Source organism: Scyliorhinus canicula, chromosome 6, assembly GCF_902713615.1.
Source record: "Scyliorhinus canicula chromosome 6, sScyCan1.1, whole genome shotgun sequence".
NCBI lineage: Eukaryota > Metazoa > Chordata > Chondrichthyes > Carcharhiniformes > Scyliorhinidae > Scyliorhinus > Scyliorhinus canicula.
This window is the reverse complement of record NC_052151.1, coordinates 110,053,921-110,072,484: the sequence shown is the minus strand read 5'-3', so window position 1 is coordinate 110,072,484 and position 18,564 is coordinate 110,053,921. Positions and strand designations below refer to the sequence as shown.

The 18,564-nt window shown below is 44.8% G+C and overlaps 1 protein-coding gene across 2 annotated transcripts in view; it reads right to left on the bottom strand.

The window, feature by feature from the left end:
* LOC119967389 (CD2-associated protein) overlaps window positions 1-18,564 on the bottom strand; it is a 277,194-nt gene that overhangs the window by 193,638 nt on the left and 64,992 nt on the right. For both annotated transcript variants that reach the window (XM_038799889.1, XM_038799890.1), the window contains exon 2: window positions 16,289-16,449. In XM_038799889.1, coding sequence (XP_038655817.1) covers window positions 16,289-16,449 — 161 coding nt within the window. The remainder of the gene's footprint in view (window positions 1-16,288; window positions 16,450-18,564) is intronic.

Below are 18,564 nucleotides of genomic sequence, written 5' to 3'. Positions count from 1 at the left end.
AATTCAGAATGTCCAATTCACCTAACAAGCACATCAATCGGGACCTGTGGTGGAAATTGGAGCACGCAGATGAAACCCACAGACACAGGGACAACGAGCAGACTCCACACAGTGATCCAAGCTGGAAATCACACCCGGGACCCTGGTGCTGTGAGGCAGCAGTGCTAACCGCTGTGCCGCCATGCAGACACATGGAACTCTTTCTTTTATTTATTATTAGCAGAGAGCTGATGCTGGAACCATATAAAACATTAGTTAGCCATAACTTGAGTACTATGTGCAGTTCCGGCCACCTCAATGCAGAAATCATGTAATTACACTAAAGGAGAGGAGATTTAAAACAATGTTGCCAGCACTTAAAAATTGCAGGAAAGACTGCACAGCCTGGCAAACTTTCATTTTGTGGAGTCCCACATTTACCTTCATGTTGGGGGCCCGCCCTCGCTCCCGGCGACGTCGCCGCCCGTCCTCGCTCCCGGCGACGTCGCCCTACCACTCCCCTAGTGAGGTCGCCGTCCTCCCTCTCCCCCAGCGAGGTCGCCGTCCTCCCTCTCCCCCAGCGAGGTCGCCGTCCTCCCTCTCCCCCAGCGAGGTCGCCGTCCTCCCTCTCCCCCAGCGAGGTCGCCGTCCTCCCTCTCCCCCAGCGAGGTCGCCGTCCTCCCACTCCCCCAGCGAGGTCGCCGTCCTCCCACTCCCCCAGCGAGGTCGCCGTCCTCCCTCTCCCCCAGTGAGGTCGCCGTCCTCCCTCTCCCCCAGTGAGGTCGCCGTCCTCCCTCTCTCCCAGTGAGGTCGCCGCCCTCCCTCTCTCCCAGTGAGGTCGCCGCCCTCCCTCTCTCCCAGTGACGTCGCCGCCCTCCCCCTCTCCCAGTGACGTCGCCGCCCTCCCCCTCTCCCAGTGACGCCCTCCCCCTCTCCCAGTGACGTCGCCGCCCTCCCTCTCTCCCAGTGACGTCGCCGCCCTCCCCCTCTCCCAGTGACGTCGCCGCCCTCCCCCTCTCCCAGTGAGGTCGCCGTCCTCCCCCTCTCCCAGTGAGTTCGCCGTCCTCCCTCTCCCCCAGTGACGTCGCCGCCCTCCCTCTCCCCCAGTGACGTCGCCGCCCTCCCTCTCCCCCAGTGACGTCGCCGCCCTCCCTCTCCCCCAGTGACGTCGCCGCCCTCCCTCTCCCCCAGTGACGTCGCCGCCCTCCCCCTCTCCCAGTGATGTCGCCGCCCTCCCCCTCTCCCAGTGACGTCGCGCCCTCCCCCTCTCCCAGTGACGTCGCCGCCCTCCCCCTCTCCCAGTGACGTCGCCGCCCTCCCCCTCTCCCAGTGGCGTCGCCGCCCTCCCCCTCTCCCAGTGACGTCGCCGCCCTCCCTCCCTCCCAGGCGTCATGTCCCTCCCCAATGACGTCACGGCCCTCCCCAATGACGTCACGGCCCTCCCCAATGACGTCACGTCCCTCCCCAATGACGTCACGTCCCTCCCCAATGACGTCACGTCCCTCCCCAATGACGTCACGTCCCTCCCCAATGACGTCACGTCCCTCCCCAATGACGTCACGTCCCTCCCCAATGACGTCACGTCCCTCCCCAATGACGTCACGTCCCTCCCCAATGACGTCACGTCCCTCCCCAATGACGTCACGTCCCTCCCCAATGACGTCACGTCCCTCCCCAATGACGTCACGTCCCTCCCCAATGACGTCACGTCCCTCCCCAATGACGTCACGTCCCTCCCCAATGACGTCACGTCCCTCACCAATGACGTCACGTCCCTCCCCAATGACGTCACGTCCCTCCCCAATGACGTCACGTCCCTCCCCAATGACGTCACGTCCCTCCCCAATGACGTCACGTCCCTCCCCAATGACGTCACGTCCCTCCCCAATGACGTCACGTCCATCACCAATGACGTCACGTCCCTCACCAATGACATAACGTCCCTCACCAATGACATAATTTCGCCAATGCCATCACATGCCCCCAATTACATCACATGCCCCCAATTACATCATGCTCCTCCACAATGATGCTACTCCTCCAAAGCATTATGCTCCTCCCACAATGGCACCCCTCCCCAAATGTAGTTGCGCCACTTCCCAATGACACCATGCCCCCTCCCCCAATGACACTATGCTCCTCAATGTATCACACTACCCACGACCCTGCCAGCCCTCACCCCACAGAACGCAAAGACACAAGCCACAAAGATACACAAATTGATCACTGCTAACCAGCTTAGTGCTTTTTAAACTTTTAAAAACTCTGAATAATTGTTGAATTGAAATCCAAGCTTACCTCGTCAGAATGACAGTATAGATGGTCAATACTGTGATGTGTGTCTTGAGGCAAGCAAACATGGAAATTGCTGATGAGCAACGTGATGGAAAAATCAGCTGATGACATCACTGCTGCACAAGCCACTGCAGGACAGAATGAGCCAGTCCAGTGCACGAGCAAATACTCCAATCGACAAGATGCCTTTATTGCCATTCAGCATATTTTAGAGTCTCATTCAGTTTCATAAGTTAACTTCCTTACTTCCTCTCACAAAATCAAAGTTATTGCTGTGAATTCACATGAGTGGAGTATCCAGCGAGTTAAAGTACAATACCAGTGGCGCTGTCTGCAGGATTCCATTCTTCGTCCTGAAGAGGATTTCTGAAGGCCAGTCTTTGGTGGTTAGAACTATCAGTTCTAAACAGCTGCAGCCATTATATCAGACCAGCAATGGTCCATGTTGAAAAACAGAATTTAGCAAGAGAATATGGAAGACAGACAGATTTTTTAGACTTCCTTTCTTCGTCCCTTGTTGGCATGACAATTTAGATTATATATCCTTTCTTCACAAAGACATTAATTGTATCATTGTAGGTAAAACCTTGTAAAAATGCACTTTCATTTGTCAATATTGCTGGACTTGGCAAGTGTTCATGACTCGTTGAATTTCGCCAATAATTTTTCAACTCTTTTTAATACCAAAAAATAAAGTTCACTGGAAGCATTTGTGGTGGGTATTGTTAAAAATATTTTCAGAATGGTTTCCACATTCGGAAAGATTGCCTACAAACTATACTGTATAGTTCTGGCTGGTAATCTCAAAACTTGGAGGTGATCAATATCAATGAAATGAATGAATTGTTTCACTTCACCTTCATAAAAAATTGTGCCAATGTCCTCCCGGTAGAATTCACTTCATTTCTTACTGCAGTGGCTTTTAGTATTCTCATCCAAGATTCTGTCGAAAAGCACTCATGTTTTCTTCAGAGATTTACATCTATTCTGCAACTGCACAATTTTTGCGTCAAAAATAACATTGGCAGTCTCAACGATTACCTTCTCTGTCCCTTTTAAATGGACTTCATTGTCTCTAGTTTAATTGGAAAATAACTCACTCCCGTCTTATACAGTTATCATCAACGGGACCTGTATTTTTGCTAAAGTTAGAGCCTCTGCTTCCACCAAGCTATAATTTTGAACTTTAACAATGTTCAACTGAGGCTAACGATTGTGCAGCATTCAATAACATTGTATCAATGTTTTTAGTCATTTGCTGACACCATTCTTTCTTTCACGTAAATGGTTCAACAAAACAGTAAAAAAACAGTAATATCGTACTTTTTAAACTGTTCGGCCAAGCATTTTGCTTCAGCTTTCACATGTGGGTTTTTTCTGAATTTGATGCGGTTATGAAAGGTTTCCTTTCTATCAACAATGTTCCTTTTCAAAACCAAAACAGCATCTGCAAGAGTGGACCGTCTGGTATCACAAATTAATTTGATAAAATATTTTCCATTTGCCTGCTCCAAACGTGATTGCCACATATTCCACCGACGCGTGGAAACCAAACAAAGGATACACATTTTGAATAAAGTAAAAAAAAATGTACAGCTCCTTCACAGGATTTAGTTGTAGCATTGCAGATTAAATTCAAGGAGTGGTAGGGGATGGACAATGCTTCGGGATTTACATTTTGCAGTCCTATTTTTCTGCCATATTTGCGGCATTATCTAAGCTCTGTCCATGACAATTTTCCATGTCCAAACATAATTTTGCAGCAATTTCCAAAACAGTTGTCTCCAGATACTCAGAAGTCTGGGAATGTTGCTGGACAAAAAAATATGCTCTGCAACTTTAACATCACTGGTCACATATCTTAAAATTAATGTTACTTGGTCCACATGATTCACATGATTCACATCTGGTCTTGAATCAACTATTATGGAACAATATTTGGCATCTTTTACTTCACTAGTGAATTGGTTTCTGAGCCACTCTGCCATTATAGTGATGAAGTTCTCAGCGTTAAAACATTGGTCATCCCTGAGCCGCAATATTGATAAATTTTCAAATCTTCTCTGAGAAACTAATCAAATTCATGGAGATATTCAAGGCAGGCAAAAAAAAATTACCTCTTCGAATTGACACTGATGTCTCATCATGTCTTCTTAGAGGTAGTCCCAAAGAAGACAGCAGTTTGACTATGGCAACAACACATCTCAGCCCTTTCCTCCAGTAAGTACACTTCTTCTCAAACTGAGTTGATTTGTAGAATCAATTCTTCCTGCCAATGCACATATTTGAACAAATGCACACATAGCTTTAATATGACCTAGCTCTAATATGGACCTTTGAAAGTTGCATGATCAGCAATATCTCTTCCAACATTTGCCCAGTTAGCGTACACAACGTTCTTTCAATTAAAATTATATGACATTCGATTAATTTTGACCAATTGAACTATTACTTAATTGAGTCATGTGGCACTGTAGTACGGAGAGGCGGTGGCGCACTGGTGTTGTCACTGAACTAGAAACCAGAAATCCAGGGAAATGCTCTGGGAACCTGGGTTCAAAACCCGCCACTTCAAACGGTGAAACTCGAATTCAATAAAAATCTTAAATTAAAAGTTGTCAATTGTTGTAAAAACCAATCTGGCTCACTAGTACCATTTAGGGAAGGAAATCTGCCATCCTTACCTAGTCTGTCCTACATGTGACTCCAGATCCAGAGCAATGTGGTTGACTCTTAACTGCCCCCTCAAGGGCAATTCTGGATGGGCAATAAATGTTGGCCCAGTCAGCGATGCCCACATCCCATGAACGATAAGTTAAACAGGCTATGTACAGAATATTAGATACTTTACTGAGAATATCTACGAGAAAGTCACATAACAGGCTGAATCCTATTATCTAAATAAATGTTGCAGCACTTTCTTCTGAATATTTTCTTTTTGGAAATTTTTATTGGCATTTCCCATATTTATAAACAGTTGTGTATATACATTACTTTTTTCTTGTCCGCGCTAATTTACTTTATTTCATATAGCGGTTTGTTTTGTCCTTTATTTAACTAACTGTGTACATTTTGTTGCCCTCTGGATCGGTCTATGATAAACCACCTCCCCCCTCCCCCTTCCTCCTATCCGCCACTGGCTTCAATACCCTTCCTCTTCTCTTGTGGTTTCCCCACCTTCCTTCTGCTCTCCGTTTGCACAGTCCTTTGGTTCCTCACTTTTTTTTTTAAACCTAGCCTACTCCTCGTTGCTGGCCTCGAACAGGTTTTGGAACAGGCCAACGGACTGCCCCCAAGTATCCAGGAAACCTTCCTGTGACCCTTGGATAGTGTACTTAATCTTCGCCAGGTGGAGAAATTCCAAGAGGTCAGCGAGCCAGTCTGCAGCTTTTGGTGGTGCTGCCGATTACCAGCTGAGCAGGATTCTCCGGCGTGCGATTAGGGAAGCAAAAGCAAGGGCGTTGGCCCCCTTCCCCATGTGTAACTCTGGCTGCTCCGATACCCCGAAGATTGCTACTATTGGGCATGGCTTCACCCTCACCCCCACAACCTTGGACATCGCCCTGCTCAGTGCTTCGCTCCAGAGTCCGCATCCTACCTCTGTCCCCAGTTCATCCTTCCATTTTTGTCTGGTCTTGTCCAGTGGTGTTCGAGCCCTGTCCAGTAGCTGTCCGTATATTTTCCCACATAGCGCCCCGTCCCCGCCTTCTCACTGCTTGTGCCTATCAGATCCTCTAGTAGTGTGTTTTCTTGGTCCCCGGAGTACCCTACTGTCTCTTTGCGGAGGAAGTGTTTTATTTGGAGGTGTTTCAATTCCTGTCCTTTTGCTAATTTCTACTTCCTCGTCAGTTCGTCCAGTGTCGCCAGTCTGCGGCCTAGGTAGAAGTCCCCAACCGTCAGTGTCGCCCGTCCCGCCTCCATCTTTTGAAGGTGGTATTTAGCATAGCTGGGGGGGAATCTGTGATTGCCGCAGATGGGGGCCATTTTGGTTATCCCGAAGTGCGGTCTCAACTGGACCCACGTGCTCAGTGTGGCTGCTACCACTGGGCTTGTTGTGCATCTTGTTGAGGAGGATGGGAGTGCTGCTGTGGCCAGGGCCCGGAGGGTCGTTCCTTACAGGATGCCTCCTCCATTTACACCCAATCGGTGTTGGGTTCTTTTACTCATTGCCTCACTTTTTCTGCCGTTGCTGCCCAGTGGTAGTATTATAGGTTCGGTAGAGCCAGGCCCCCCCACTGACTTTTCCTCTTTGCCGTGTCGGTTTAGGAATTCTCAGGTTCTTCCCCCATGATTGGACTGTCTACGTTTTGGAAAAAGGCCTTGGGGATGAAGATCGGGATGGATCGAAACAGGAAGAGGAACCTTGGCAGTATGTTCATCTTGATCGCCTGCACTCTCCCTGCCAGGGAGAGTGGAAGTGAGCCCCACCGTTGAAGGTCTTTTCTTACTTCCTCCACCAGGCTAGTCAGGTTCCACTTGTGGATCTGTGTCCAGTCTCTGGCTATTTGGATCCCCAGGTAGTGGAATCTGTTCTGGGACGTTTTAAATGGGAGCCCCTTCAGCTCTGTCCCTCCCCCGTTTGGGTTCACTGGGAATGCCTCACTTTTGCACAGGTTACGTTTGTAGCCCGAGAAGGTTCCAAATTCTTTACAGATAGAACCAGGGGCTAGTTTAGCACACTGGGCTAAATCACTGGCTTTTAAAGCAGACCCAGGCAGGCCCGCAGCACGGTTAAATTCCCGTAACAGCCTCCCCGAACAGGCACCGGAATGTGGCGACTACAAGCTTTTCACAGTAACTTCATTTGAAGTTTACTCGTGACAATAAGCGATTTTCATTTCATTTCATTTTCATATAGATAGGTTTGCTGTGTGGGTAAAAACTTGGCAGATGGAATATAATGTGAGAAATTGTGAAGTTATGGACATTGGCAGGAAGAATAAAGGGGTTCAATGTTATTTAAATGGAAAAACTGCAGCGCCGAGGGATTTGGGGGTGCTTATGCAGAAATCAGAAACAGCTAGCATGCAAGTTCAGCAGTTAGTCGGGAAGGCAAATGGAATGTTGGCCTTTATTCAAAGGGAATGGAGTACAAAAATAGGGAAGTCTTGCCAAACTACACAAGGCACTAGTTAGACCACACCTGGAATACTGTGAATAGTTTTGGTCCCCTTATCTAAGCAAACATATACAGGCACTGGTGGCAATCCAGAGAAGGTTGTTTACAGGCATAGAGGGATTTTCTTATGCGGAGAGCTTAAGTAGAATGGGCCTGTACTCACTGGAGTTTATAAGAATGAGAGGTGACTTGATTGAGACATACAGGGGGCTTGACAGGGCAGACACTGAGAGGTTGTTACCCCTTGTGGGATAGTCTAGGACCAGAGGGATGATCTCACAGTAAGGTGTCGCCCTTTTAAGACGGAGGCGAGGAGAAATTTCTGCTCAAGAGTAGTGAATCTGTGGAATTCTTTACCGAGGAGGGCTGTAGATACTGGGTCGTTAGATGTGTTCCAAGGCTAGGGCAGGACGGTGACGCAGTGGCTCACACTGCTGCCTCACGTTACCGAGGACCCGGGTTCGAACCAGAGTCACTGTCTGTGTGGAGTTTGCACATTCTCCCCGTGTTTGCTTGGGTCTCGCCCCCACAAACAAAGATGTGCAGGTTTGGTGAATTGGCCATGCTAAATTGCCCCTTAATTGGAAAACAAATAATTGGGTTCTCTAAAAAAAAATTTTAAAGTACGTTCAAGGCAGAGATGGACATATTTTTAATCAATAAAGGAATCAAGGGTTATGGGGATAAGGTAGCAAAGTGGAGTTGAACATTATCATACCAATCATGATCTCATTGAGTGGTGGAGCAGATCTAATGGGCCAAACATCATATTTTATTTTCACCTATTGCTTTTGTAACCTGCTAAAACAATCAGCAACCTTTGCCACTTATTCACTTCCTACTCGACATTTCCCTCCCAAAAGAGAGAGAGAGCAGTTTGTTAAAAAATACTCAACATTATGTTTGAAATCAAAGTGCCATGGCTATAAGAGGAGTTCAGCACATTCTCAAAAATAATTACAAGGGCTCAAATGAAACCTCATTGTTTTGAGCAATCGAATTTGGACATTACAACCAAAATAATCCAAATTAAATTTTAATGCTTCTTATGGCAACTAGGTGTTCGAGTTGCTGGCTCATAGTCATAAATCATTCTTACAGTGTACAAGCAGCATAAAGCACAGCCAGACTTGTACAGCTGGTTAAAAGCTCCATCTCCAAGACTGGATGAAGGGAGATTGAATTATTAATTTCAGCAGTATATCAGAGTCTCCTCCAAATATATAACCTTGTTTTTTTTTTTAATTCACACTCCTACCTGCTAACTTTTTTTTCTAACAACTGAAATTCTACTGAACTTTTGTGCAGTTTGTCTGCCAATTACATTTTCTGCTACTGCAAACACTCTGTGGACGTGGCAAGTAAAACTCTCTCCGACAGCTCGATATGCTAAGTGCGATCCAAAAGTCTCTTGGACTGCACGAGTCTCTGTCAGCTCTTCCAAGTCAAATGTTGAATGACAGTATAACAGGCTACAGATTGATAATGAAAAAAAAGTCTTAAAAGTTGTATGACAGAAGAAAGTAAAAAGTTATATTCATTACAATAAAAATGCTGCTTTAAAGATCATAATCATACATGAGAGAAGGAACTGTTAGCAGTATACTATACTGCCCATTCCTCCCATGGAATACGACTCATTTTGCCACGTGAAGAGGAAGAAAATGAAGGAAGTGTGGAAAAGGTGACTGAGGCATTAGATCATGCAACTGGAGGAAAAGTATGTTGCTGAAAGTGAACTTTTTGATAGTGGTCACATTTTTGAAACTAAGTCAACACTTTTAAAATGAGAATAATAGCTGGAACGTACACACAGTGACAGGTTTTTTTTGTCCAACTGGTCTCTGCCACTGTTTATGCTCCACAGAGCCTCTTCCAAACTTACGCTTACTCATCCTATCAACATAGCTTTCTATTCCTTTCACCCATGTGTTTATTTGGCTTCCCTTCCATGCCTCAATTGTTCACATTCCATGGGCTAACAAGTTCCATATTCTCACCATTCTGTGGGGAAATAAATTTATTCTAAATTCACTATTGGAAATTTTTATTGTCACAAGTAGGCTTACATTAACACTGCAATGAAGTTACTGTGAAAAGCCCCTAGTCATCACATTCCGGCGCCTGTTCGGGTACACTGAGGGAGAATTCAGAATGTCCAAATTACCGAACAGCACATCTTTCGGAACTTGGGGGGAGGAAACCAGAACACCCGGAGGAAACCCACGCAGACGCGGGGAGAACGTGCAGACTCTGCACAGTGATCCAGCCGGGAATCGAACCTGGGACCCTGGCGCTGTGAAGCCACAGTGCTAACCATTGCGTTATGGCATTGCCCGAGAAGGGAGCCCTAACCTGCTAGATACAACTTTTCAATTTTCCTACGGATTGAGGATAGATAGACAGGTAGATAGGTAATCAGACCTGGTGATTCACCTTACAAATAATTTTTAGTGGGGATTCCACATTCAGCAGATAATATTTAAAGTAAACCAGGTTTTTGGATTTCAGAGGATCTCCGCTCGTCAGTGCAGGAAGAGATTGGGGCACTATTTTTAAATAAAGTCCCGTTCCCTTGAAGTCCCCCCCCCCTCCCCAACATGACACAGGATCCCCCCCACCTCCCCAATGCCCCAACTCATCTGTAAGGGGGTTATTGAGCCCCCTGCACCCACCTAATAAGTGCAGGACAACCTGGGGTCAAATCCCCAATATGGGCAAAATGCCAGCCGGGAACATGGCACTGCCAGTCCGGGAACTCTGGTAGTGCTAGGGTGGCACTCTGTGGCACTGCCCAGGCACCCAAGCTGGGAGTGTCAGGGTGCCAGGCTGCCATTGGAGGTGCCAGTGTACCATTGTGCCCAGAGCTGGTCACCCAGAGGCCCCCTGGTATGCCTGGTCCCCATTTCAGGAGGCTAGTGCTAACCAGTGCTGGTGCCCAGAGCCTGGTCACCCAGGGGCCCCCTGGTAGCCGGTCCCCATTTTTAGAGGCCAGTGCTCGCTCAGTGCCTCAGAGGCACAGGGGTTAGATCCCATGCCTTGGTTAACTCCGGCGAGTGCATATTAAAATGCTGCTTACTGCAATACTTTAATAAGCAGATTAGCCAGCTCTGGATCCCACCCCCTCATACTATGTTGTCAGCGAATTTGAAATATTATATTTAATTCCCTCATCCAAATAGTTGATATTTTTTGTTAACAGTTGGGGTTCAAGCTCTGAACCCAGTGATGCTCCACTTGTCACCACCTTGCAATTTTAAAAACAACAATTTATTCCTACTCGCCATTTCCTGTCTTCTAACCAATTCTCAATCCATGCAATTACATTTTGCACACTAACTAGGGGCTGGTTTTGCACAGGGCTAAAGGGCTGGCTTTGAAAGCAGACCAGGGCAGGCCAGCAGCACGGTTCAATTCCCGTACCAGCCTCCCCAAACAGACGCTGGAACGTGGTGACTAGGGGCTTTTCACAGTAACTTAATTTGAAGCCTCTTGTGACAATAAGTGATTTTCATTCATTCATTCATTCTAACCTCTTATGTAGGACTTTATCACATGCTTTCTGAAAATCCAAGTACACCACATCCATTGGTTGGTCCTCATCTATTCTGCTAGTTAGGTCCTCAAAACAACTCCAGTAAGTTTGTCACACATGATTTCCCTCTCACAAACCTATGTTGACTTTGTCTAATCCCGTTGATATTTTCTAAGTGTCCAATTATCACATCCTTTATAATAGGCGCTAGCATTTTGCCTCCTAGTGGTGTTAGGCTAACCGGTCTGTAATTTCCTGTTTTCTCCCTCAATCCTTTTTTATATTGTGTAGTTACATTTGCCATACTCCAATCTTCCGGGCTTGTTCCAGGATCTACAGAATTTTGCACGGCAATAACCAATGCATCCACTATTTCCATGGCCACCCTCCTTTAGTACCCTGGGATGTCAATCATCAGGTCCGGGAATTTTACCAGCTTTTAGTCCCGCTGATTTTGTCAGTGTTTTTATTTTACAAATACTAATTTCCTTCAGTTCCTCCTTCTCATAGATATTTGGCTCCTTCCCATTTCTGAGTAGTTATTTGGATGATCTTCTATGAAGACAGAAATAAATTGTTCTACTGCTCTTGCCATTTCCTCCTTTCCCATTATCAATTCTCCTGTTTCAAACTACATCTACATTTGTCTCAACTGTTTTCTTTTTGCATACCCATAGAAGCTTTTACAGTCTGCTTTTACATTCCTTGCAAGTTTATTCTCATACTCAATTTTCTTTCTACCTTAATCAATCTCAAGGTCCTCCTTTGCTGAATTCTAAACTACTCCCAATCCACAGATTTGCTACTTTTTCTAACAACTTTATATGACTCCTCTTTTGATCTGATACTAGCCTTAATTTCGTTCCTGAAGGACCCTGTACAACGTTATTAATTAACCCCTTCTCATTGCAGGATATCAAACCTAGGATAGTGTGTTCCCAAGTTAGTTCAACATACTGGTCCAAAGAAAATCCTGTACACACTCCAGGAATTCATCCGCCACTGTATCATTGCTAATGTAGTTTGCCCAGTCAATATGTGTTTTGAGGTCACTCATGATTACCATAGCAACCTCGTCACACATCTCTAATTAGGGCACAGTGGTTGCACTGCTGCATCCCAGTGCCAGGGATCAGGGTTCAATTCCAGCCTCAGGTGACTGTGGAGTTTCTATGTTCTCTGAGTAAGCTTTGACAAAGAGGCATCTCCCAACAGATGCTGCCAGATCTTCAGATTTTTCAGCATTTTCTCTTTCGTTTCAGATTCCACCATTCACAGTATTTTGCTTTTCTCTCAGTGTCTTCATGGATTTCCTCCGGGTGTTCCGGTTTCCTCCCACAGTCCAAAGATGTGCTGGTTAGGTAGATTGGCCATGCTAAATTATTCAGGGATGTGCAAGTTAGGTTTTGGGATTTCGGGGATAGGGCGAGGTGGACACTCATAAATGAGCGGAGAGCTAATTCGAAGGGTCGATGCAGACTCGATGGGCCGAATGGCCTCTGTCTGCACTGTAGGGATTCTAGGATGCCTGTTTAATGCCATTCTCTACCTTAGCACTACAGTTTGGAGACCTACAGACAACTCCCTCTCATATTTTCCGCCACATGTTGCTTCTAAGCTCCAGCCAGACTAACGCACCATCCAGATTTCATGGGCCAATGTCCTCTGTGACTTGTATGCGGATTTCATATTTTGCTAACAATGCCACCCCACCTCCTTTGCCTGTCCTTCGTAAATATTGAATACACTTGGATATTTTGTCCTCAGCCTGGTCACCCTGCACCAATATCTTGATTATCACAATCATATCACACCCATTTACAACTACTTGTGCTGTTAATTCGTCTATCTTATTGCAAATGCTCCATGAATTCAGAGGCAGTGCCTCTAGACATGTCTTTTTAACATTTTTACACAATTATCTTGAGCTGTAGCCCTGTTTTCTACCAGCCCTCGTTTCCTCCACCTTCCACTATTGCATTTTACCTTTTTTTTTTTTAAATCTCCCTTGTGCCTCACCACTCAGGTCCCCATGCCCCTGCCACGTTAGATTAACCCACAGTACTACGAAATGCCCCTGCCGACGTGCAATTCATCCAGCATGTACAGGTCCCATCGTCCTCAGAATCGGCCCGAATGCATCAGGAATCTAAATCCCTTCCTCCCACAACATCTCTGTTCCTGCTCTCGCTCACCTGGCATTGGGAGTAATCCTGTGATTACTACCTTTGAGATCCTGCTATTTAATTTATTTCCTCATTCCGAAATTCTGCTTGCAGTGCCTCAGCCCTCTTTTTACTTATGACGTTGGTACTGACATGGACCACAACTCCGGCTGCTCACCCTCCCCATCAGAATGTCCTAGATAGATGCATGCACAAGATAGAAAATAGAGTTATTAGAACCAAATTAAAGAACAAATACACACGGAGATAATCAATTAAGAGTTAATCCTCCCATCCATCGACTCTGTCCTACACCTCCCACTGCCTTGGGAAAGCAGGCAGCATAATCAAAGACCTCTCCCACACGGCTTATTCACTCTTCCAACTTCTTCCATCGGGCAGGGGATACAAATGTCTGAGAACACGCACTAACAGATTCAAAAGCAGCTTCTTGCCCGCTGTTACCAGATTCCTAAATGACCCTCTTATGGATCTCTTCACACATCGTCTCTACTGAGTAGTACTACATTCCTGTATGGTTCACCCGATGCCTGTGTCTATGTATTTACATTGTGTATTTTAAGTTTGCCCTATGTATTATGTTTTCATGTATGGAATGATCGGTCTGAACTGTGCGCAAAACAATACTTTTCACTGTACCTCGGTACACAGGCCAATAAACAAATCCAATCCAAGTTTGTGCATTGCCACCTTGGGTTGCAGTGAAAATGATACATAACATGACATCAAAGATTTATGCTGCAAACTGCTGCCAAAACCTCCAACAAGTCTTAGAACTCTCAAGTGAAACAGGTCAGGAAATGACAACTAACTAATTATACCTGTAAAAGGTAGAATCCATAGCATCTCTACAGTGCAGAAGGTTCTGCACCAGCCCTCCAAAAGAGCACTCTACCTAGGCCCACTCCCCCACCCTATCACCGTAACCCCGCGCATTGATCATGGCCAATCCACCTAACCTGCGCATCTTTGGACCATGGGAGCGCATGGAGGAAACATATGCAGACATGGGAAGAATATGCAGACTCCACACATCCAAGAACTGTATTAAACCAGAGTCCTTGTCGCTATGAGGCAGCAGGGCTAAACCATTGCACCACCGGGCTGCTGGGGACAATGTCAGGACATCTACATTTGCACTGATCTGTGAGCGAACAATAACACTCTTTACAGGTCCAGCCTCTTGGACGTCCTACTGAAATGGGTTGTGGGGGGAGTGGGATGGGGGGGCCGGGGTGAAGGGTGAAGGGAACACAGGAACAGGAAACAAACTGGAGTGGATTCTTTTAGTCTACAGTTAGGTTGTCAAATAGTATCCATGTGGAATCTAAATACATTATTTATCTTATACTTCTTGTTTCTGATCAAGGGAGGACAAAATGTAATACACAAAAGCCATGATGCATTGAGGCGAGTTTCCCTTTGGATGGAAAGTATTTCTACATCCCATAACACAAAAAGGTCTTCATTAAAATCAGCAGTGTTGAAGTGAGACATCCAGGTGATCTAAAAGAAGAGTACATCATTTGCACCAAACAACCTGAGCAAACAAGCAGAGATTGATCAGAAATACCATTTGTGAAATGACCATTGGGTCAGGAAGACTGAATTCCTTGAGCACCAGGTTTTTTGCTTTTCGCGACAGAGCTACCAACTATGTTAACAGATCATTTTGCTCTGAGCTAGCCAATGAGTGAAGATCCAGATTCCAAATCTGTGTTCTGATATGTAACTTTATAGTGGATATCCTTTCAACAGAGCCTGGGCTAACAAATAAAGAGATCGCAAGGATCTTTTTTAAATCATGGAATCAGAAAGCAAGTTTGATAGACACTATTTTGCTTCTTTTGCAACCCTGCAATCATCCTCGTGCAATCCAATGCACAGGTCCTCATTAGTGGTGGATGAAGGATCAAGCAGATGTTGATGCCTGAACAAACCAAATCCCAGAGAGAAATTTGGCTTGGAGGGGCGGGGGGAGAACTACACACAGGCAGTCATCCAAGGCCGGAAATACCCTGTTGAAAATGAGGAGAAAACGCACTAATCCCAGCAGCAAGTGGTCCAGTAACACTTTTGGGATTTTAAAACTTAAATGTAAAAGATTTTCAAAGATGAAAAAAAGAAAACATAAGCACACAGGATTATAGTTAGAATTTAAGATGTCTCACAAAACATTCCCCACAAAAGACTCCCTACTTGGTTAGACCCACAAGCGAGCACTGTTCAGGCAATACTTCCTTATCGATGTTCAGCTATAAAAATCCAGTATTATTCAAGGCAAAACTGCTCTTTAGTAAATGTATAGCACACAACCTCTCAAAGTCTCCATCACTCTGATGTGGAAATCCAAAAACCTTCAGAAACAAGACGGCTTTTGCTGGCTTGTTTGAATGACTGATTTAGACTTCACCGTATCGCAGCCCAAAGCTGTTTCCTGGAGATCATCTTCACACAGCTAACAACAAATCAACTCAGCATCTCTCCTGACCCGTTATTTTTCCTTTTCATCTTTGAATGGAAGGACAGCAGTCCTTTCAACTTAAACTTTTCTGAAATGTAAAAATCATGTCTTTCCTATTGCTCCCACTTTCGGGACCAAATAAAACTTAATGAGCTTTATTAATAAAATATTTTCAACCTGTAAAAGCTTTATACTGCCCATTGAAATTTAATAGCTACAAAAACGAAGTCCCTCTCTATTTCGGAATGCAAATTTCTAAATTTTACTTATTTACTTATAAATTCACTTGACTATGACCTCACAACAAATGCATATATTTAGCACCCTCGCCCCTTTTATCCCTCAACACTTCAATCAATGTTACACGCACACACCCACATATCCATTTTGACAGTGGCAAAATCCAAATGGGATTTTTGAGATCTTTATTCAGGAACACAATGTGTATTTAACTAAATTATAAAATACCATTGCCGTAATTTGCAAGCATATTACATAGCTCACACAACACAGTTTTCATAAGCTGTTTGCTGACACATATAATCATTACCAAGATGATCGTAAAAACAAACTACAGAAAAGTTTTGTCCTTTTAAACTTAATGTTCTTAAAACTGTTAGACAAAGTCAACATACAAAAATATGATCATCATTTCCATAAACTGAGAAAATCACAATGGATTTGCAACAGTATTGTTTTCCTTCACTCACTTTGACAAAATTATCAGGGAACAATCCCCTTTTTCCATTTAACTCTCCTTCACACCACCCTTCTTCTTCAAGTTTTCTGACATTCTTGATGAGATCGCCAACCTTTAGTGTAAGTTCATCCACGTGCTCAGCTTCATAATCATATTCCACAGTAACCTCCACTGGAAAAACAAAAATACAATTAGACAAATTAGAAATAGTCTGAACTATTTAGAAGTGAGTGTTAAAAATATTCTCTTGTAGGACAGCAAGGTGGCGCAGTGGTTAGCACTGCTGCCGCAGGGCATCAAAGACCCGGGTTCGATCCCGACCCCGGGTCACTGTCCATGTGGAGTTTGCACATTCTCCCCGTGTCTGCGTGGCTTTCACAACACAACCCAAAGGTGTGCACGATAGGTGGCTGAATTGGCCGCGCTAAATTGCCCCTTAATTGGAAAAAATTTACTGGATACTCAAAAGTTTATTTTTTTTAATGTTCTCTTTTGAGAATTGGCCAAGTTAACGGGTAGCAGAGGTGGGGAGAGTGTGTATAAAAGGAACTGTTTACTAACTGTCAATACAAAATTCTAAAATGGCGAATGCATTATAATTCTTAAGTAAATATACTCAATTTGAAATCTATACCACTCCTCTACAAGATGATGAATCACCCTGTGGTTCATTCTATCTCAAGCAACTTGCCTAAATTGTGAGCCCTTGCAATAACTCATTGAATCGTAGGAGTGGAGAGAAGGGACTAAACACTGCTCAGACAAATTCTGTCCTCAACTAATGTCCATACATTGTAGTGCAAATTATCCAAAGTAATCAGGAGCATGACTTCCTCCCTGCCTCAGAAAAGCTTCATACTTTATGCAGACCACAGTTGAGGTCAGAAAGCTGGTTACTGTCTTGGTACCTGTGTGGTAGGTAACTCGTGCTACTCAATCTTTGGTTGATGGTGAGGTATTCTGAATCTCGATGAAGACGACTCAAACTCATCCAGTCACAACAAAGGTTTATTGAGTAACTATAACAACAAGTGCATGAGTTCTTTACTTTAACTTTGATACGAGTGATAAGGTTAACAAGATCTAACAACAGTGACTATACATAACTCCACTAACTATCTGAACTATTCTGATATTGCCCTGATCACAGTGCACCAGAGAGAGACTGCCCAAGACCCAGTGTGGCTGCCTTTTATACCCCCATAGGTCCGGCCCTCTAGTGATCATGTGGTGCTGCTGATTCTTCATTAACCCCTTGTGTACATGCACATACAGAGATCACTCCATCCCCCCCCCCCCCTTTCTTGCGTTACATCGTTTCTGTATGTTGTAAAGAAAATTGAACAAACATAATGAATGCAGTTAACGGGCGGCACGGTGGCACAGTGGTTAGCATTGCTGCCTACGGCGCTGAGGACCCGGGTTCGAATCCCGGCCCTGGGTCACTGTCTGTGAGGAGTTTGCACATTCTCCCCGTGTCTGCGTGGGTTTCACCCCCACAACCCAAAGATGTGCAGGTTAGGTGGATTGGCCACGTTAAATTGCCCCTTAATTGGAAAAAAAAAAAAAATTGGATATTCTAAATTTATAAAAAAAAAACAAAAAAAACAAAAAAAAAAAATTAAAAAAAAAAAAAAAAAATGAATGCAGTTAACTGGAGACAGGTAAGACAAATAACGCTGTGTACAATCTGTGATGGTAATGATGACCGTACAAAGCCAATCAATGTTTAAAGAGTCCAACCTTAACAAGAAAATTTGAGAGTCCAAACTTTATGAATTTGATCAGTTGGGTTGCTTTCTTCTTCTGAAGTCGATGTGGCAATGTTGATGTCGTCAGTGTTCATGTGTGCAAGTGACCAGCAAGTAATCATGAAGTGTACGAATGGTCGAAGCAGCTTGTTGTCAGCACCAGACTTTTTTTGTGTGCTTGCGGTATTGACTCTGTATGCCCTCGTTCTTGAAAGGTGGGTTGGTTGCTTGCTGTGGTGCAGATATGAAATCGAGAGATTTGTTGTCATGGAATGTAATGTTTGTAGTCTTACCACTGTTTTTTTTAGAACATAGAACATACAGTGCAGAAGGAGGCCATTCGGCCCATCGAGCCTGCACCGACCCACTTATGCCCTCACTTCCACCCTATCCCCGCAACCCTATAATCCCTCAGAACCTTTTTTGGTCACTAAGGGCAATTTATCATGGCCAATCCACCTAACCTGCACGTCTTTGGACTGTGGGAGGAAACCGGAGCACCCGGAGGAAACCCACGCAGACACGGAGAGAACAT